This window comes from Capra hircus, chromosome 21 (assembly GCF_001704415.2).
Source record: "Capra hircus breed San Clemente chromosome 21, ASM170441v1, whole genome shotgun sequence".
Taxonomy (NCBI): Eukaryota; Metazoa; Chordata; class Mammalia; order Artiodactyla; family Bovidae; genus Capra; species Capra hircus.
Genome location: NC_030828.1, coordinates 30593771 through 30614723, shown reverse-complemented (window position 1 = coordinate 30614723; position 20953 = coordinate 30593771). Strand labels below are relative to the sequence as shown.

The 20953-nt window shown below is 50.4% G+C and overlaps 1 protein-coding gene across 1 annotated transcript; it reads left to right on the top strand.

Moving 5' to 3' along the window:
• On the top strand, nucleotides 1216–17217 carry CHRNB4 (cholinergic receptor nicotinic beta 4 subunit). The gene is made up of 6 exons (XM_013973091.2): nucleotides 1216–1379; nucleotides 5781–5929; nucleotides 11544–11588; nucleotides 11696–11805; nucleotides 12569–13559; nucleotides 16946–17217. The coding sequence occupies exons 1-6, from the start codon at nucleotides 1325–1327 to the stop codon at nucleotides 17084–17086; spliced, it is 1491 nt and encodes a 496-aa protein (XP_013828545.1). The 5' UTR covers nucleotides 1216–1324; the 3' UTR covers nucleotides 17087–17217.

Below are 20953 nucleotides of genomic sequence, written 5' to 3'. Positions count from 1 at the left end.
CAAAAAGTTTGTTCAGCTCTTCCCATAACATCTTACAGAAAAACCCAAACTTTTTGGCCAACCCAATATTTCATCTATTTATTGCTACAGTTTGGAGAAGAGAATGCACTCAATCCTACATTCTCCAAGCCATCTTAAAAGGAAAGGCAGCTCCATTACAACAGTGTTCTTTTAAAAAGAATAGATGCCAACATGTCAAATTATAGCAAAAAAGACACTGGGGAAATCCATATGATAGCAAGCCTGAGAGTCCTGGAGAGAAAGTGGCAAAGTTACTATCTTTAGGTGACCACTCCCCCAGACCCTGCCCTGTCCCTCCAGTTGCTAGCTCTGCCTGGTGGGGCTCAGGGAGGGGAGGAGGTGGAAAGCTGCAGGAGTACTCCAAAGGCCCTGTAGGATCCTGGATTGAGGCGCCACTTCTGGCCAGGTCCAAAAGTAAGGCTGCCCTGGTGTTGATGCTTGTCCTGTAAGGTCCCCCAACTCTCAAAGGAATGATACTGATTCCAACTCTTAGCGAGGATCACTTGGCTGGAGGAGGGGGTGCTTGCTCCCTTGAAGCACCAGAGCTGTCTGCGGTCAGCACAGGTTGTAAGGCTCAAGTGAGAGGACACAGTCAGTCCACTGGCCCCATCCTGTCCTTTCCCCACTCAGTCTATTAGTATGTAAGGGGACCCTGAACCATTTAACCCTCCCCAAATCCACACACTTGCCCTAGGCATCCTTTCCCCAATGTCTGCAGATAGCTGTGCCCCACACCACCAGGCTTATTCCCCACTTCTTGCAGCGCTCCTTGCTTTCAGCAGATCCCGTGGGCACAGACTGGAGATCTTTTTCTGTAAGACCTCCTGAGTCCTGACAGGGCAAATCCTAGAGTACTGCCGGCTAGAGTACAAGCACTTTTCGGAAAGGTAAGAGAGCAAGAGCCAGGGTCCGCCTCAGTCTCCCCAGTTGCACAAAGGGTGCAGGCGCTGTTCTGCCAGCCTCCCTTTAGGGAAAGTGGGAGGCCTGAGTAGGTCTGGAAGTACCAAGGTCAGCCCGGGGGGGGCAGGGGGGGGGGGGTGACGACCCTAGGCGGTTGGCTCAGAAGAGCCACTGGCGCCCCATTGGTGCTGGCCCCGCCCATTCCCCAGTGGGCGTAGCTCACAGCTGCTGCCCCCAGCGGGGTTCAGCTGGGCTCTCCGCGGGGTCCTAGTGCCCTCCGCACTGCCACTTCATACCTCCGAGGCCGTGGGCACCCGCTCTCACTAGCCTGCTCGAGGCTGCCGGTGCCCGGGCGGTCTGACCGCTGAGCTCGCTTCGGCTACCTCTCCAACCCCTTCCCGTCATGAGAAGCGCTCTCCCTCTGTTCCTTTTCTCCCTGGTTGCCCTTTGCGGGCGAGGTGAGTTCTTTCTGGGGAAGGAGGGAGGGGCGTCTGAGTCTGGCAGAGCCGGGCTGAACTGGCTATAGGTGGGAGCGAAGGGGGGGTGCTTAGCACCCGGGGGAGTGGCGCGAGATTGTCCTCGACGAGTGGGGGCGTGGGCGGGGCTAAGCCCACTCTCCAGCAGCAGGGGAGGGGCAGGATGAATGGGTTTGCGAGGTTTGGGGTGGGGACCGCGTGTCCTCTGCGTGGCCGCCAGGGCCACCCTCCGAATCGACCGCCTTTGGGCTGGCTAGCGGGGCTGAGCGGACGGGAAGGTGCGCTCAATCGCAGCGCTGTTGTAGAGACAGCGAAATTTAGCTTGGGGGTGGGGAGGTGGAGGTGGGATTCAACTTGCCAGTCCAGGTGTGTTTGGGGGGGATCTCCTAGGAAACACACTTCGTTGGCACCTCTGCCTCTGGTCACCCACCCCCTAGGAGTTGGCCGTCAGGACAGCCAGCTTGGCTGAGCGCAGGGCTGGTGAAGTGGGGTCTGCCACTCAGGAACCTGCAGACTCTACCTCGAAGGGAAACTCAGTTAGCCGTTCCCAAGCAGAGTCAGGTATGGTGAGGATTGCCTGCTCTGGGCCTCAGTCTCCCCATCTGTATTCCAAGGACTCTCAGTTCCTACCCTCCAGCCCAAGCTTGTCCTTCGGCTCTAGTCAGCCCAGAGGACCAGGGCTGTATCTTTCTTGGACAGAGACATACCAGGGGGTGTTGGAAGAGGATGGGGGGACATGCAAGTGTCCTTTTGGGAAGTGGAGCTCTCCCCAGAGATGCTGTCTGCACTCCATGTGTGTGTCCTGGCTCTGTCGCCACTTGCTCACTGACCCTCTCTGGGCCTCCGTTTCCCTGTCTGTTCTATGGGTATGATATGCCCGGACTCGTGCCTCAGTTGCAGTGTTTCTCAAATATGGTCCTAGGGCCACCTGCATCAGAAACACCCAGTACACATCCCTGGGCCCCATCCTAGGCTCACAGGGTCAGAATTTCTGGAAGTGGAGCCCAGGAATCTGCATTTATACAAACAACCTGGTGATTCTTACACATGATTGGAGAAGCTACTGGTAATATATCATGAGCTCTTTGTAAAAGCTAAAACCCTCAACTTTGGGGGGGAAAACATCCATAGCTTCCTTTTAATAAATGCAAATCTCTTGTTCCCTTCCTCTGTTAAGGACAAACATCCTCAACTGAAAATCATTCTGCCTTTCAGATGCCCACTTGCCAAGATTCCATAAAAGTGACCCTTCACTTTCTGTGGTTTGTGAAAAGAAGAAAGTGTTAGCGACCCATGGACTGTAGACTGCTAGGATCCTCTGTCCATGCATGGGGTTCTCCAGGCAAGAATACTGGAGTGGGTAGCCATCCCCTTCTCCAGGGGATCTTCCTCACCCAGGGACGGAACCTGGGTCTCCTGCACTGCAGGCAGATTCTTTACCATCTGACCGTCTGAACCACCAGGGAAGCCCCAATAGCTGTGGGGCTCGTATTACAAACCAGTAGCTATTGCCTTTCCGTTTTTCCAATACAGCTTTTATGATAAGCTCTGCTTTTTCAAACTGTACACACACTCACCCAGTTTAGAATGCCAGCCATGGCTTCCTCGCAGACTGTCTCTCCTCTCAGACTGTTAATGCCTGCAGAGAAGGCCTAGCAAGACAAGGCCCTGGACAGAGGCAGGTCGGGCCCACTCCTTCTCAGAATCACTGGGTCATGACTGACCCCTAGTGGTGGCCTCTTTGTGTATCTCTACCAGCCCCAGGGCTCCAAGGTGACCCCCGACTGTGTCTGTGAAGCTTTCACCTCTTCTGGGCCACCCCTGTCATCTGGGAGTGAGAGGCCTGTTCCTTGTCTTTTAAACCTGGAAGGACTCACAGGCATAAAGCAGCAGATTGAAAAGCCTAAACATGTATTATGTGAACCCCTCCCACCTTCGCTGGCCCCACCCCACCCTGCACCGTGCAAGCATACAAGTACAAATGCAGGCACAGGCGTGAGTACACACTTGGCTCTGGACCCCTCCATGGCCTCTGCAGGGACAGGCTCCTTAAGGGTGTGATAGAGGACCCAGGGGGTGGGGATTGGGGTGGGAGGGGGGCTCTCCCCTAAAGAGCTTCCTAGACTTGGCTCTGCCTCTGATTTGCTGGGGCTCCTTGAGTAAGTTCCTCCCCCTCTTTGGTCTCAGTTTCCCCAGATAAGAAATAGAGAGTGGGATAAGTGGTCTAAAGTTTTTGGAACTGCTTTCTCTGGAGCCCACAGCTGGTCCTCAAAATGGGAAGGGGTCCCTGGGGGCCAAATGAATGCCTGAGAGTCAGGACAGCCCCAAAGGTTAGCAACCTGAACCTCCCAGGGGGCTCAGAGCTGGAACATGGGCTCCCACAGCCTGCAGAGCAGCCCTGGCCTCTTAGATACCCAGGTAAACCAGCCTCCTGGGGCTGCAGAGACGTGGAATCCAGCCCTTCAGGGTTGGGGGCCAGGAACTACAGATTCTGACGTGAGCTGTCCCCGACATGCCAGATGGACTTGGGCAAGTCATACCCTGCTGAAATGGTGTGTCAACTCGGGGGGCTACAGACTGGCTTCCAGCAGCTGGCCTCTGGGAGGGGGTCCAGGGTATGGGAGGCAGAGCTCAGAATGTAGGCCAGGCATCCACAGGACCCTCTGGGCAGCCTGGGGCAGTTTGGGGGAGGGATAGTGGGCAGCAGGTGCGCTGGGAGCATCTTTCACAGGCACTGAATATTGCATCTGCTCTAGATAGGCAACGAGTTGGAAAGTGCGTGGAGCAGGCAGGGTGGTAGCTGCCCTCTGTGGCCTTGCATCCAGCCCAGCTCCTACCCAGGAGTCCACCTCAGACTTGCTCTGTCGGGCAGTTCACACTGGGGGTCCTCTGGCCACATCCAGAGATGTAATCCCAGTGCGGGGCCTGCTGAGCTAGCAGACCCACCCCCACCTCCCCAGCCTTCCTTATTCCCTCATCCTTTCCCCCTCTTTCTTGCTGCCCCACTGTTTCCTCTGTACACCCTCATCTCTTCCCTTATCCCTGGATCTCCTGCTCAGGTGTCCTTGACCTTCCTTGGAGGCTCCTTCTTTCCAAGGCCCTTCCCCCACCTACCCTTAACTGAAGTCACCAGAGTGAACATGACGGAGTTCCTGAACCTCACCTTCACTCCCAGACGTGTGAGAGAGACGGGACAAAGGCCCAGATGCCACGTGGCAAGAGATCTGGGGTGTGAGAAAGGGCAGCTGTGGGGCTGTGAGCGCTCAGTGGGGCTCACGACCAGGTCAGACTCCTTGCAGGAGGCTGCCTTTGCTGGGTCTCAAATATGGTTCTGAGCCCAGAACCCTCCTTTAAGCTCCAGACCAGGAGCCAACTGCCAGTTGGACCCCTTCATTTGGTGTCTCAAAGGCACTTTGCTTTCTGTAGGGCAGAGTCTGAGCCTAGGAAACTTGCCCCCTGGCCCAGGCCTTTTCTGTTTTAATGAAAGCATCACCATCTCCCCAGCTCTGAACACAAATTCACATTTGAGTAATGTCTCTCCTCCACTACACGGGAGGCTCTCTGAGGGCAGGAACCATTTCTGGGTCTTTGCTGGCTGTTATACCCAGCACATAACGCAGTGCCTGGCATAAGAAAGACACTCAGATATTTGACGGCTGGTGGCTATTCTGGCAGAAGAGTGCACTGGAAGACTTAGAAGTGAGACAGTGAAGGTCACATGGGGAAAGGAAAACAGTATATATGGCTGAAATATAGAGCACCCAGGCATAGAGGTGGAGAGGCAAGAAAAGATCAGGTTGAGGAAGTAATGCTGGTGCCAGGAGCAAAGGGCTCTGGATGCCAAGCTGAACCATGGAGATGTGAACTCTGCCTGCAGCTCTGAGAGGTTATGGGCAGGGATGGGTTCTGATCCAGTAGCTGTAGGAAGACCACTCTGGCACTCATGGGACATGGCAGCAGGGGCAGAGTTAGGGTGGGAAGACCAGCAAAGAGGTCTCCCTGGAAGAGCCCAGGGGCAGGGTGGTGAGCCAGGATCAGGGCTGGAGGGATGGAGAGAGGAGGACGGACTGAGTGACTTGGAAAGTAGAGGAGACAGAACTGGGTGGCCACTTGGATGAACCAAGAGAGGGGTCAGAAATAGATGTCCCGGTGCCATTCACTGTCAGAGGGGGACAGAAAGAAGATGTAGGGCAAGAGGGGAGAGAGCTGAGCTCTGTCTCGGACAGATATAATTGGAAGACCCCAAGGAGAGGCAGGCCTGCCAGCATCTTAGCTGCTCCGACCGGCCCTGAGGGCACCTGTGTTCCCTAGCCTTTGCAGCTTCCCCTTTCCTTGCCATCAGTTGGGTGCGGATCCTGCAGATCTGACTGTGTGCTTTCCCAGGGGACTGTCGTGTGGCCAATGCAGAAGAGAAGCTCATGGACGACCTTCTGAACAAAACCCGCTACAACAACTTGATCCGCCCTGCCACCAGCTCCTCCCAGCTCATCTCCATCATGCTGCATCTCTCCCTGGCCCAGCTCATCAGCGTGGTAGGTACCGGGGACAGATGTGCCCCAAGGTTATTCATCTGATCTTTTTCCATATGTGAAAATTAAGGAATTTGCCTAAACTTTGAGAGCCCTGACTCGGCCTCTAAGTTATTATTTTTCTTTCCCAAACTGCTGTCTGTGTCTTTGCGCTTGCTCTTTTCTTTGCTGGAGAGGTCTTGCCCACATTGTGCACTCTTGTTCCACACTTTGGAGCCACCTGTACATCCATGACCCCAGTACCAATTACAATGCTTTGGCTTCAAGCATAGCTGGATGATCAACAAAGCATCCGACTATGAGTGGCTAAAACAATAAGGACATCTGTTATATCACATAACAGGAGAGCAGGCCAGTTGCTTCAGTGTTGGTTAATGCAGTAATTCAGTGATGTCAGGATTCTAGGTTGTTGGCAGTGATGTCAGGACTTTGTCATTCTCTTGTTTCCTGCCCCCCCAACACCCATCATGGTCATGATATGGCGGCCATGGTTCCAAACATAAAATCTTCACGACAGTGTCTGTGGCAGGAAATGGCAAGTCTTTTTTTGGATACCTTTTTGAGTATGAGGAAGACTTTCCCAGAGACCTCCCCACCTCTGGGCATCCCAGTGGCCAGGGCTACAGCTCATGCCTAAGCTTTCGCTGATTGTTGGCTGGAGGAATGGCATTACCATGGTTAGCTAAGATTTAAATAACATGTGGTGAGACTTGCCTGGTGGTCCAGTGGCTAAGACTCCATGCTCCCAGTGCAGGGGGCCTGAGTTCCATCCCAGGTCAGAGAACTAGATCCTGCATGCTGCAACTAAAGATCTCGCATGTTGCAATGAAGACTTACAACTGAGACCTGGCACGGCTAAATATATAAATAAAGGGCGTGGCTAGGAGGCTGGAGAAGGGCCCATGAAGTTCATGAGTATGCAATATCTAACAAAGTCATAGTTTTATTAACAAAGACGTTGTAAGGGTGGAATGACCACTGAGTAGGTGGCCAACAGACTGGCCACAGACAGATGGGCCTCCAACTGGCCATAAACATCTCCTTCTACCCTATCATCTCCCCGGTCTGTGGAACAGATGACCTCACATATCCCCTACCTATTCAGGGGGAAATAGGAATCAGGGTACAGAAACTGATGGCTACAGAGACCCAGGTGTAGGGACAGGGCCAGAGTCAGCTGCTGCCTTGGTCTAGCCAACTGGGTGAGGGTCTGGATAAATGAAGGTAGTCACTGTGGGTATGGAAATGAAGAATGGATTATAGAGTCCACAAGTAGGGTGGTCATGTGTAGATGTGGGACCTGGGTAGGGGTGCTGAGGAAGGCTGAGGTCCAAGGAGCTCCCTCTCTCCCCTCTGCTGTCTCTGACTTGGGGGTGCCTGAGAAAACCGTGGCTCATTGTTAATGTTCCCTGTGGCCCTTTCCACATCCCCACGCACAGGTTTGGAACCCTGCCTCTGAAAGCGGCTCTGAGAGGAGCACTCACATGGGGAGTGTGTGGGGTACTGTGTCCAGGCAAGGGGAAGGAGCCAGCCAAGATGGCTGAACCTCCTCTGGTCCAGCGACAGCCTTCTTATCCCCAGCCTCTCTCCCTAGCCCAGTCGGCCCCCACAAAGCCAGCCCCTCCAACGTATAGACCTGCGAAGGCTTTGGCCAAATTACTGGCTGGCTTCCTCCCCTGGGAGGAAGCACAGCTCCAGAATGGGGGAGGGGTGAAAAGCCTGTGCTCTCTGCCCCTCTTCTCTCCGCAGGCCAACTGGAAGGAATAAGCGCTTCCGGCCAGGCCGCTCCCAGGCTGGTGTCTGAGTGTTATTGTCCAGCCAAGGGCTTTTTGCTTAATGGGGTGAGCCCAGCTGCTGCCCTAGTGAGGAAGGACAGGCAGGCAGCTCTCGCCACCCTTCCAGGGTCAGGCTGCCCCTCCCAGATCTGCTCTGTGGGGTAACAGAAGTTACCAGAAAGAGGAGGGCACACAGCCTCCAGCCCCCACACCTGTGAGCTGTCATAATCCTGAAAGCTGTGTATGGAACAGATGTGAGGTTTGGGGGCTTACTTTCCCTACTCTATTTCAGGGTTTGGTTTTCCCAGAAGGGAGGATTAGGGCATAACCAGTTTAAAGATGCAAGTTCCTAGGGCGCAAACAGGGAGTTTGTGCCATGCGAAGGCCAGCAGGCCTTCAGAGATTGCACTCTGGGAATGCTGGGGCTGTCTTTGGGAAGGCAGTTGCTGGGGAAGCAGAGAGGACTGAGACAAGGGACTAAAGAACAAGAGGCCTTTCTGAGTGACAGCATTGTTCTATACCTTGAAAGGAGATGGGCTACCTGGATAATGCATTGTTAAAACTGATCAAACTGTACTTCTTAAGATCTATGCCTTTCACAGTATGTAAATTGTACCTCCACTTAAAAAAAATTTTTTTAAGGCAGATGAAGGTTTTTAGCTTCCATTAATGGCAGAGTTGCTTGTTGCAGATTAACTTTCTCACAAGAATATTTAGGAAAGCCAGACAAAAATGCCTCTCTTCCCGACAGTTAGTTTGAAGGTCTTGGAGAACTTCTAGGTCTAGGATTTGAGGGACCAGGACCCAGGAGGTGGCCCTGACAGTTTCTGGTGCTTTCCCCCTCATTTGATGATTGGTAAACATTGGGCCAAGGGGCTAGGGAGCTGAATCCAAAGTGGTGGCTAAGAGGTTGGGAAGCCTAGCTGAATCATTGCCACTCTTGCAGGGCTGAGATGACACAAATTGGAACTGGAGCCCCACCAGGGAGATGGGGCCTTGGTGAAAACATTGAAAAGACCATCCCTAAGAATCAAAATGAGTCAAGAACAGACCAGCCCTCACAAAAATTAAAACATGCTTCGAGCCAGCTCAGTCACAGATGATGAAAATGATTTGCCCTTCCTCTGACTGCCTGCCATAAAGCCAAAGTTGGTCCTCCCTGGAGGCAGATAGAGTCAGATGAAAACCTACCAAGAAAGCAATAAGACAAGATGAAAAAAGAAAAGAAAAAAGATAAAAGAAGGGAAATACACCCAGATGATTCAGATATTGAAGTCATCAGACATAGACTTTAAAATAACTTGCATTATGATGATAAAATTTATGTTATATGTATTTTATCACTACTAAAAATAAACAAAATAAATTTTCTTAAAAAGAAAATACCATGCATTAATATGTGTAAGAAACTTAAAGTGATAGAGAATTTAAAGTGTATTGGATGGGTTTAACAGCAGATTGGTCATAGCAGAAGAGAAAATAAACAGCAAGAAAGAGCAATCGAAAATATCTAGACAAATGATAGGAAAAAGGAAGGAAACCATGGAAATGAAGATAATATGGTATGTGATAAAAACGTCAGGTCTGACATGTGCGTCTAGGGTTCCTGAAAGAGTGCATATAAAAATAAGACAGAAGCAATATTTGAAGTGATTCTGACTGAGAATTTTCCAAAACTGACTAAAGATATTAAGATACAGGTGCAAGAGGCTCTATGAACCCTATGTGGGATAAACACAAAGAAAATCTTACCGAGGTACATCATAGACAAACTCCAGACCACCAAAGATGAAGAAAATCTTAAAAGCAGTCAGGAAGAAACAAGTCAGAAGAAACAATAAAACTAAAACAGCTGCAATGGAAGCCAAAAAATTAAATGACATTTTTTAATGCTGTAAGAAAACCCTGCAAACCTAGATGTATGCAACCAGGAAAAAAAATAATTAAAAATGAAGGTTAAATAAAGACGTTTTCAGACAAAAAGAGAGAGAGAATTTAATAAAAGAAGACCCAATACTAAAGGATGTTCTTTAACCATAAGGAAAAATGATCCCAGATGGAAGTACAGAAATGTAGGAAAGAATGAAGCATAACAGAAAGGGTAAGTATATGGGTGAATTTGAACTGATATTGACAGTATAAAACAAAAAATATATCATGCAAGGTTTTTATTTTATGTAGAATTAAATACATAACAATAGCCCCAAAGTAAGGAGGGTGTAGATGAAATGTTCTGAAGTTCTTGCCTTGTTCTAGAAGTGATAAAGGTACTAATTTATATTAGGTGCTAAAAGGTTAAGTATATGCATCTTGCAGTCTCCAGAGTAACTACTAAAAGAAGAGTCACATTAATAAGGGGAGAAATGGATAATAAAATAGTTAATCCAAAATAAGGCAAGAAAAGAGAGAAAGGGAATAAACAGAAAACAGGTAGATGGTAGGTTTAACCCCAAATATATCAGTAACTACACTAAATGTAAATGGCCTAAATACTCTAATTAAAACAAGACATTTGGGGGGAAAAAGACAATTGACATGCATCTTCTCTCTCCTCTTTCCATCTACCCTTCAAGAGCCTAGAATGTGGGTATAATGGCTGCAGCTGCAGTAGTCATTGTGGACCATGCAGATGAGGACCACATTCTAGGTGTGGTAGAGAAGACATCTGGAATGTCCCTATTGACTTTGCAGAGCATAACTGCCATATTACCTTGGAGATACTTCAGGTTTGGTTTCAGACCACCGCAATATAGTGAATATTAAGTCACATGATTTTTTTGGTTTCCCAGTACATATAAAAGGTATGTTTACACTATGCTGTATTAAGTGTGCAAAAGCATTATGTCTAAAATGCAATGTACATAATTTTAAAGTGCTTTATTGCTAAAAAAAAAAAAAGCTAACCATCATCTGAGTTGTAATTTTTTTGTAGTAGTAACATCAAAGATCACAGATCACCAGAACAAATATAATAATGAAAAAGTTTTAAATGTTGCAAAAATTACCAAAATGTGACATAGACACACAAAGTGAGCAACTGCTGTTGGAAAAACTGTCACTAAGATGCTCCACACAGAGTTGCCACAAACCTTGAATTCAGAAAAGATGCAGTGTCTATGAAGCAAGAGATGATAGTGGCAGAGGAGATGGGCGGAAGAAGGCAAATCTGAAACTTGTGTAGGGTCCCCAACCCCCCAGGCTGGCACTGTGGCCTGTTAGGAACTGGGGTGCACAGCAAGTGAATGGTGAGTGAGCGATCGAAGCTTCATCAGTATTCACTGCTGTTCCCTAGCACTCCCATGACCACCTGAGCCATGCCTCAGGTCAGATCAGCAGGAGCATTAGATTCTCATAGGAGCACAAATCCTAACCCTAAAGGCAAGGTGGAATATCCTGAGATTGCCACAAAATAGAAATAAAGGGCATGATAAATGTAATGCCCTTGAATCATCCTAAACCATCCCCACCCCCCACCTCAGTCCATGGAAAAATTGTCTTCCACAAAACTAGTCCCTGGTGCCAAAATGGTTGGCACTGACCTACAGGACTTACTGATGGATCAGAGAGCCAGCAATCAGGGACACCTGCCAGGATTACTGGCTTGTGGAATTGTATGACTGGGGTGCCATTCACTGAGATGGCAATGCCAGTGGAAGGCCAGGTCTGGGTGAAGATAAGGAGCTCTGTCTCAGGCACGCTGGTTATGAAATACCTCTGAGCCTTTTGCAGATGTTAGGTCAGTGGTTGGTCACATGGCCCCGAAGCTCACAGCCTTTTGCTTGATAAAGTGGGATCTGTTTACCTCCTACTTGGTGAACTGATAGCTGCATTTCCCTCCCCAGAATGAGCGAGAACAGATCATGACCACCAACATCTGGCTGAAACAGGTAAGTGCCCTGCAGGGTACTCCCCCAGCCGGAGGAGACGTTTTCTCCAGGGCTGCCCCTTGGCAGCAAGGGACCTACAAGTGACGGGGCCTTGCCTGTCTGCTCAGGAATGGACAGACTACCGCCTGGCCTGGAACAGCTCCCGCTATGAGGGTGTGAACATCCTGAGGATCCCTGCAAATCGTGTCTGGCTGCCTGACATCGTGCTTTACAACAAGTAAGTGAAAGGGTTGGCCACGGTGGTGAGGGCCAAGCCTGGGGGTCCTCCAGTCCTGGGCTTCACCCAGACCTCCCGGCTGTCACGCATCAAGAGGAATTAGAGAGGTACAGAGGCAGCACCCTCAGTTACAGAGAGGAATCAGAGACCAAGAGATGGGAAGGATCTTAGGACTCAGGCACTGCTGGCACCAGGGCCAGCCTTCTGACCCCAAGTCCAGGGCTCTTTCTGTCCTCCATACCGTCTTTTTGACTGTCAGTTGCTTTGACTGTGTAGCACTGACTTGATATGCATACATATTTCAGGTAGGTTGAGGGGGCTAACAGACTTCCCAGGTCGTAGTTGTACCAGCAAAAGTATGAAATGATCATGAGTAGGTGGTGTAAAAACAGAAAGACCAGACTTCAAATCTTAGAGGTAACTGCTTACTAGTTTTCTGACCTTGAAGGCAGCTGACTTCTCTGAACCTTGGTTTTCCCATCTGTAAAATGGGGACAATAATATTAATAATACCTACTTCGTTGGACCGTTATGAGGCTTAAATGAGCTCATCTACATAAAGCCTTTAGGCTGCTTCATGGCAGAGTCTCTCTCTGCTGTGCAGTTGCCAATTAAAGCAGGCCTTTCCACTGAGAGCATGGGGGGTTGGAAGAGTGACTAGTGAGAAATGATCCCACAGGGCCCTTTGGCCAGTTCTAAGAACAGCCAGACGCCATCTATGGGCTTCATGATGTTCTCCTCCACGCCTTGCCTCTGCCCCCAGCGCCGACGGGACCTACGAGGTGTCTCTCTATACCAACGTGGTGGTCCGCTCTAATGGCAGCGTCCTGTGGCTGCCCCCTGCCATCTGCAAGAGCGCCTGCAAGATCGAGGTGAAGCACTTCCCCTTTGACCAGCAGAACTGCTCCCTCAAGTTCCGCTCCTGGACGTACGACCACACGGAGATTGACATGGTCCTCAAGATGCCCTCGGCCAGCATGGATGACTTCACCCCCAGTGGCGAATGGGACATAGTCGCCCTCCCTGGTCGAAGGACAGTGAACCCGCAGGACCCCAGTTATGTGGACGTGACTTACGACTTCATCATCAAGCGCAAGCCGCTCTTCTACACCATCAACCTCATCATCCCCTGCGTGCTCATCACCTCCCTGGCCATCCTTGTCTTCTACCTGCCGTCCGACTGTGGCGAGAAGATGACGCTGTGCATCTCCGTGCTGCTGGCACTCACCGTCTTCCTGCTGCTCATCTCCAAGATTGTGCCGCCCACCTCCCTCAACATACCGCTCATTGGCAAGTACCTCATGTTCACCATGGTGCTGGTCACCTTCTCCATCGTCACCAGCGTCTGCGTGCTCAACGTGCACCACCGCTCACCGAGCACGCACACCATGGCACCCTGGGTCAAGCGCTGTTTCCTACATAAGCTCCCCACCTTCCTCTTCATGAAGCGCCCCAACAGCAGCCCCTCTAGGGTCCCCCAGTCCAGCCAGGCTCGCCTGACCAAGTCTGAGGCCACCACCACCACCACCTTGGCCATGGGCCCCACCAGCTCGTCCAACCTCTATGGGAACTCCATGTACTTTGTGAACCCTGGCTTGGCAGCTCCCAAGTCTCCAGCGGCCTCAGACTCAGCGGGTGTCCCCAGAGATCTCCGGCTGAGGTCTTCTGGAAGGTTCAGGCAGGATGTGCAGGAGGCTTTAGAGGGCGTCAGCTTCATTGCCCAGCACATGAAGAGTGACGATCTGGACCAGAGTGTAAGTTGCTAGCCCAGCCCCCAACACCCACTCAGTGGAAGAGGTTTGGACTCTACTGTTTCCCATTTCCTGAAGTTGCTTCAGGAGACAAAGGCTGTCAGATTCTTTGCTTGAATAAGAAATCCAAGAGTAAAATGAGTTTTAGTTCAGTTTTGTGCATCCAGGGAGAGGAAGGAAGTACCAATGATCCTTTTTAGTCTGTTTTGGGTTCCCCCAAAGCAGAGCTCGGTATAAGGACCTAGGCAGAGGTAGATTTTTTTTCTGAAAAGTGATCCCATGAAGCACATTAAGGAAGTGGAGAAAGTGAGACGGGGAAAGGAGGAGAGCCAGTGTGGGTATCAGTGAGCAGGATACTGCTGTGGGCTCTGGGGCATCAGAGACCCCCTGCAGAAGCGTGGGAGCATGCCTCAGAATCAGCCCCTGGGAGGGAAAAGGGCATTTGCCCATCTCTCCCATCCCCCACTGCTCGAGTAGCCCTGGGGCATTAACTCCCCTGCACTTCCTGGTGACGCCAGCTGGCTGTGGAGCAAGCAGCTTTGGTGCGGGAGGAAGCCCAGGGGCAGAGCAGAGAGAAGCAGGCAGGAAGTGGGAGGCTGACCATGGGCTGGAAAATGATTTTGCAGCCTTTAGGGACACAGGTGGGCCAGGGCACCCAGGATCTCCGCTCCCATGCTTGTCAGGCTTGCGAAGAAGCCACGCAAACATTTCTAGCTTTTAGGAGGGTAGAACTATCCATTCAAATATTATTGCTATGGTGACTACAATTACAGATTTCCGAAAAAGAGGTTAAGCTTACTTTCACAGGGCAGAGCAATGAGTTCTAGAGCTCAGGCATCTCAATCGATTCCACTGAACAAGTAATGCTTCAGAGGACAATTTCATGACAGCTAAACACAGAACGTAATGGTAAGTTAGCAATTTTCCAAACCCGGCAGGAGAACAAGTTTCAGAGTCTTGTGAATGTTCGCATCTTAACACCTTATCGGATAAGATTCTTTGAACAGATTTTTTTTATGAGACAACATGCAGCTTCCCCGGGGAGAAAGAGGGCATCTCCACGTTCTTACCTTCCTGCAATTCCTTTTCACCGGCCTTATTCTCAAGGGATGGTTCCGGGATTCCATTAGTTAGTGCCGAGAGAAAAGAACAGGGTGGAAAAGCTCCAAAATTACTGTGAAAAAGCTTTGCTAACAAGCAGAATATAGGACACAAGCTCTTCTCCACCCTTGTCCTGGGAGTGTGATCCTTGGACCAGCCGCACCAGCCTGGCCTGGGAGTTGGTTAGAGAGCCTGCATCTCAACTGCCTGCCCCATCTTCCCACCGCCATCCCAGACCTGGTGGCTCAGCAGCTGCATTTTCACTGGATCCCCAGGAGATGCCTAGGCTCAGTCCAGTTTGAGAATCACACAGCTCTATAGAATGATCAGATTTCACTTTCTAAAAAGTAGATTGAATTACGCTTGCTTTGGTTAAGAACCATTCAGTAGCTCAGCATCACCTAATTCATTGACTCCCAAATGTTCATATGCAGCCTGGGGCCCTGCTGGCTAATTAGGAACCACTTGGGCAACTTTTCAAAATATAGCTTTTGGGGCCACCTGTTCTGACTGAGCCAGGACCACTGTGGGAGGCAGTCCAAGGGCCACATTTTTAACCAGATCCCTGCCAGTTCCTGTGCAGACACAGGGTGAGAAGCTAGTCTCCTGCAACCCTGGCTGAGCCGGGCCCCCACCCTGAGCTCTCTCTTCTAAAGGTCTCACCACCCTCTAGCCTTTCCTCTAGACCTCCTCCTGTTTCTAACTCAATTAATTAAAAGCATCTTGTGGGAAGGAGTCAGGCATGACCCACAGTTACCATAACATAATGGCCTGTGTCCGTGGAGCTCCAACCACACATCAGGCGCTTTGCCAGGACCTCACAGACGTTACCGCTAACTCTCCCAGGAACCTGTGATGTGGCATTTACTTCGACTCCCATTTTACAATAGAGAAACTAGGTCCAGAAAGGCTCACTGACTTGCCCAAGGTCACACAGCTAGCACGGAGCAGAGCCTAGCTCCACACTCAGATTTTTCTGATGTTGTTAACATTTCTTGCCCTTCCCAGTGCCTTGCCCTGAACTGACACATGGTGGCCTTATTTGTTGATCGACTTTCTCGTGCCTAGCTGGAGAAAAGAGGCTTTCTTCCCTTCCAGAGCGTGCTTGCTTGCCCCTAAGCCAGCCTGGGCTGCTTCTCATCTTCAGCACTTTCACCCTCCCTGGTGATTAACGGGTCTCTATAAATAGTGCAGAAATATAAAAGGGGGAGAGGCACGCACACACACACACAGTCGTTGGCAGTTAGGGCTGTCAAAAAGAAACCCAGGAGCCCCATGTGAAGAGTGTGAGGTTTCTGCTGCGGTTGTGTTTGGCTGGGGGTGTGGGACTGGTTGACCAGCGGTTGTCCTGGAGGGTAGATGCCCACCGCTGACCAGGGCTCTGACAAATTGGGTCACTGACACCAGCCTGCCCATTGCTGCCCCAATTTCCAGCTCCAGAGCCTCTGCTGAATTTTGCTGATCCAGCCACTCTCCACCAGAGCAAGTTTGCATTCAGAAGGATCCAGACAGGCTGGGCTGGGGGAGGTGGGGGAGGAAGACCAGGAGGCTGGGTCTCTCTGGGGGCATCTCCCCCAGGCCAGGGAGGCAGGCACATCTGCAGTGGCACCTCAGGAGGCCAGCCAAGTTCCTGCCAATCCTTTATCCCACAGCTGAGTCTGAGAAGAACCACACCGAGCGTTGTGGTGGGGGCGGGGAGCCGGGGGAAGGGCAGGAGGGTGGAGGAGAGAAACCCAGATGATGTAGAAGAGTGGGTCTTGATTAGAGAACTAGCAGACAATCTGCTGTTAACGGAATTGAGCAAATTAAACAGGACTGCCAGCTGTCCTGCAGGCCCCACTGTCCAGCCCCCACTCAGCTCGGTGTACCCCAAGTCTTCCTTTGGGTGAAGCCAGCTCAGACAAGGGGCTTGGGGTGGAAAAGAGAGCAGGCACCTTGTGATCCTCAGGTCCTGCCCCGCTTATGTGTAATCTTTTGGTTTTGAATCGCATATGTAGCATCAATAACCCCTTCCTCCTAACCTTCGTGTCCAGCGCAGCTCCCAGTGGCTCCATGATGCCGTGGAGGAGGGGTGGATTGAGATAGGGGTGTGTAGGGGTGGACTGAGGACCCGAGAGGCACACAGGTTCCCAGTTGAAAGACCAGCCTCAGACTCAGAACTTGCCCTCCAAGTACTAAGTGGCCTGCAGGGTCCCTGGCCAGAGAGTGGGGCCCCGACTCAGGGGGAAGAGGGAGAACAGGACCCCCCTCCCTCGGCCCCTGTAACCGGCCCCTCTGTCTGCCCACAGGTCATCGAGGACTGGAAGTACGTGGCCATGGTGGTGGACCGGCTGTTCCTGTGGGTGTTCGTGGTTGTGTGTGTGCTCGGCACTGTGGGGCTCTTCCTACCTCCCCTTTTCCAGACTCACACGCCTTCTGAAGGACCCTAGGCTGCCCCGTGTGTCTGAGGCCCCCAGGATGTGGGGTGAGATGCTGTGAGTGGCCAGGTGGACAGTGTGCCACTTCCTTCTGGGTCACGGCAGATGAGGCCCTAAAGAAATGAGTCTGTCAGCCACCAGCTCCATCCAACAGTCAGCCATGGAGGGAGGCAGGAGAGGGGGCACGACAAGGATGAGGGGCCTGGACTGTCCTCTCTGAAGGCCTTGGTAGAACCCCAGGAAACCCCCAGCAGGAGGGTCTTTGGACACCTTAATTCTGGCCTATCTTCCTTCCCCAGCAGACAATGCAGATAAAGATGAGCATAACATTGTCATCCAAGATGCCGCCAGGCATCTTACCTGCATCCCGGCCTGCCTCTCACTCCATCTCTCTCCACTCCACCTGTCCACGGGGTTCACTGGCCTTCTCTTAGTCCCTCACGTGCCTCAGTATCTTCCCAGCTTAGCGCCCCTGCCTTTGCTGTACATCCGACCAATATCTGCTTCTCTGGATGCCTCGAAAGCTCTCCAAACGGCTGCATCATTCAGGACTCTGCTCCACCCCATCACTTGTCCAAGGTCACCTCCCCCAGAGGCCTCCCTCAGCCCTTCATTCCAAAGCATTCTCCCCCACAGCTGTGTTACCCCACCACCTTCCTCCAGTGCCCCTCGGCACCCAAGGCTCTCATTAGAGCATTTATCATCCACCTCTCACCCACTAGAGTGTGAACTCCGTGAAAGCGGGGACCTAGACCTTTGTGTTCACTGCGATATCCCCACAGGACAGAGCTCAGCACACAGTAGGGGCTCAATAAATGTTTGTTGAATGAATACATGGCTCCTATTCCTCCTTCCGGCATCCTCCTCTGAGCTTTTCCGTGGTTCCCCACCTGAAAGGAATGGCAGTCTCCTCCACGCTCCCCAGCCCTGGTCACGTTCTGTTTTTCATCCTGCTTGGGTCAAGTGTGTCTCCTTCACTGATGCTCTGATTGGCTTCCCCCACATATTATGTTTTGCACAGTGCCTGGCATGTAGTAAGCACTCGAAATACTTGTGGAATGGAGGAGGAGCTTTTTTAAAAAATCTATTTAAAAAGTTATACAATAAAACTGACTTTTATGCACTATTCTGTTAATTTTACACATGTATAGATTCACGTCTGGTGGTTCAGATGGTAAAGAATCCACCTGCAATGCAGGAGACCAGGGTTCAATCCCTGAGTCGGAAAGATCCCCTTGAGAAGGAAATGACTACCCACCCCAGTATTCTTGCCTGGAGAATTCCATGGACAGAGGAGCCTGGCGAGCTACAGTCCACGGGGTCACAAAGGATCAGACCCGACTGAGCGACTAGTGCACACATGTGCACGGTGAGTCACTTCAGTCGTGGATTCAGGAATCGGACCTGCATTTCCTGCGGCTCCTGCATGGCAGGCAGGTGGCTCTTTACCACTGAGCTTCGGGGGAAGCCCAACACACACACAGATTTATGTAATCAGGATATGGGAGACACTCATCACCCAAAACAGTTCCCACCTGCTACTCCTTATGCTCATGTGTCCCCATTTCTAACCCCCAGCAACCACTGAGCTTTTCTCCAGTACAGTTTAGTCTCTTCAAGAATCTCTTCGTCTGGAGAGTGACTTCTTTCATTCAGCATAATGCCTTTGAGATTCATCTAAGTTGGTGAGGGTACCAATAATTTGTTCTTTTGCATCCATCATATGTATGTTGAAGCACATTTTAGGTTGTTATCAGTTTGGGGCAACTATCAATAGCGTTACTAATCCCATGGACGGAGGAGCCTGGTGGGCTGCAGTCCATGGGGTCGCCGAGAGTTGGACACGACTCAGTGACTTCACTTTCACTTTTCACTTTCATGCATTGGAGAAGGAAATGGCAACCCACTCCAGTGTTCTTGCCTGGAGAATCCCAAGGACGGCAGAGCTTGGTGGGCTGCCGTCTATGGGGTCACACAGAGTCGGACACGACTGAAGCGACTTAGCAGCAGCAGCAAACATTTACTTATAGGATTTTGTGTGATCAAAAGTTTTCATTTCTCTAGATAAATATTCAGGAATGTGATTTGTGGGTTACATGGGGTTGTTGTTGTTCAGTCACTAAGTTGTGTCCGACTCTTTGCAACCTCAAGGACTGTAGCACATCAGGCTCCTCTGTCCTCCACTATCTCCCAGAGTTTGGGCAAATTCATGTCCTTTGAGTCGGTGATGCTGTCTAACCATTTCATCCTCTGCCACCCTCTTCTCCTTCTGCCTTCAATCTTTCCCAGCAACAGGGTCTGTTCCCATGAGTCAGCTCTTTGAATTAGGTGGCCAGAATATTGGAGCTTCAGTTCAGCATCAGTCCTTCCAATGACTACTCATTGGAAGGGCTGATTTCCTTTAGGATTGAGTGGTTTGATCTCCTTGCAGTCCAAGAGACTCTCAAGAGTCTTCTCTAGCACCAGAGTTTGAAAGCATTAGTTCTTCAGTGCTCAGCCTTCTTTATAGTTCAACTTTCACATATGGGGAGAGTATGTTTAACTTTAACTTTGCCAATGGCTAGCGATGTTTGACATCTTTTCATGAGTTTTTTGCCTTTTTGGGTCAAGTGTCTGTTTAACTCTTTTGCTCATTTTAACACTGCATTTTAGTTTTCTTACTGCTGAGATCTTACAACTATTTAGGTATAATTTATGTATTGGATATTCCTGGTGGCTCAGACAGTGAAGAATCTGCCTGCAGTGCAGGTGATCTGGGTTCAATCCCTGGGTCGGGAAGATCACAAGGAGGAGGAAATGGCAACCCACTCTAGTATTCTTGCCTGGAGAATCCCATGGACAGAAGAGCCTAGCGAGCTACAGTCTACGGGGTCGCTAAGAGTCGGAGACGACCGAGTGACTAACACTTTCACTTTATACTTTATGTATCACAAAATCCACCCATTTTAAGTGCACAATTCAATGAGTTTAATAAGTTTATCATTATAACTCAGTTTTAGAACATTGGCATCAGTCTAATAAGATCCCTCATACCCATCCATTCCTGCTTTTGAGGTTTTTTTTTAAATAAGGAAGATTATCTTTTTTTTTTTTTTTCTAAGTATTTATTGGGCTGCATCAAGTCTTATTTGCAACACACGGGATCTTTCACTGCAGCGCACACACTCTGATTGTGGTGCCCAGCTTAGTTGCTCCCTGATGTGGGATCTTAGTTCCCTGACCAGAGACTGAACGGCGTCCCCTGCATTGCGAGGTGGCTTTTTAACCACTGGGCCACCAGAGAAGTCCCTACTTTTGAGTTTTGAGGCTATTTTAGATGTTCTGGATACAAGTCCTTTGTTGGATATGTGATTGGCAATATAAAGGGCTTCTTGCCAGGACAAGGAGAATGCTCTAAATGGGGGCCTGACAGTAAGTCCCAATTCTTACAAACATTTTCGTCTTGTAAAATGTTTGTCTTGTAAAATGTTAGTCTTGTGAAATGTTTCCTTTGGTTCGGTTTTAATGTGGGTAGGTGGACCATTGTGGAAATAATAAAGGTGACTCACCTGTCCTGTGCTAAAGGGACTGCTAGCAAGCCTGCAGCTACCCCACCGCACTCCCAGTGGGTAGACAGCCCAAGGGACCCCAGGGCAGTCTCGATCACACAACCGTCCTGGAGCACTCAGGGGTGCAGATGGGCCGGTGGGCAGTGTGGATTTAGGAGGGTTCCCGAGCAGGAAGGCACACTGCTCTCTATGCTGGCTCCATCTCCACGCCTCATTTTTGTTATTTCTTTCTCTTGTTTTACTTTTTCATCACGGGACATTGTAAACATTTTTATTCAATAGTAGAATAGCATAACAAACCCCCAGCTCAGGGCCAATACTGTTTCAACGG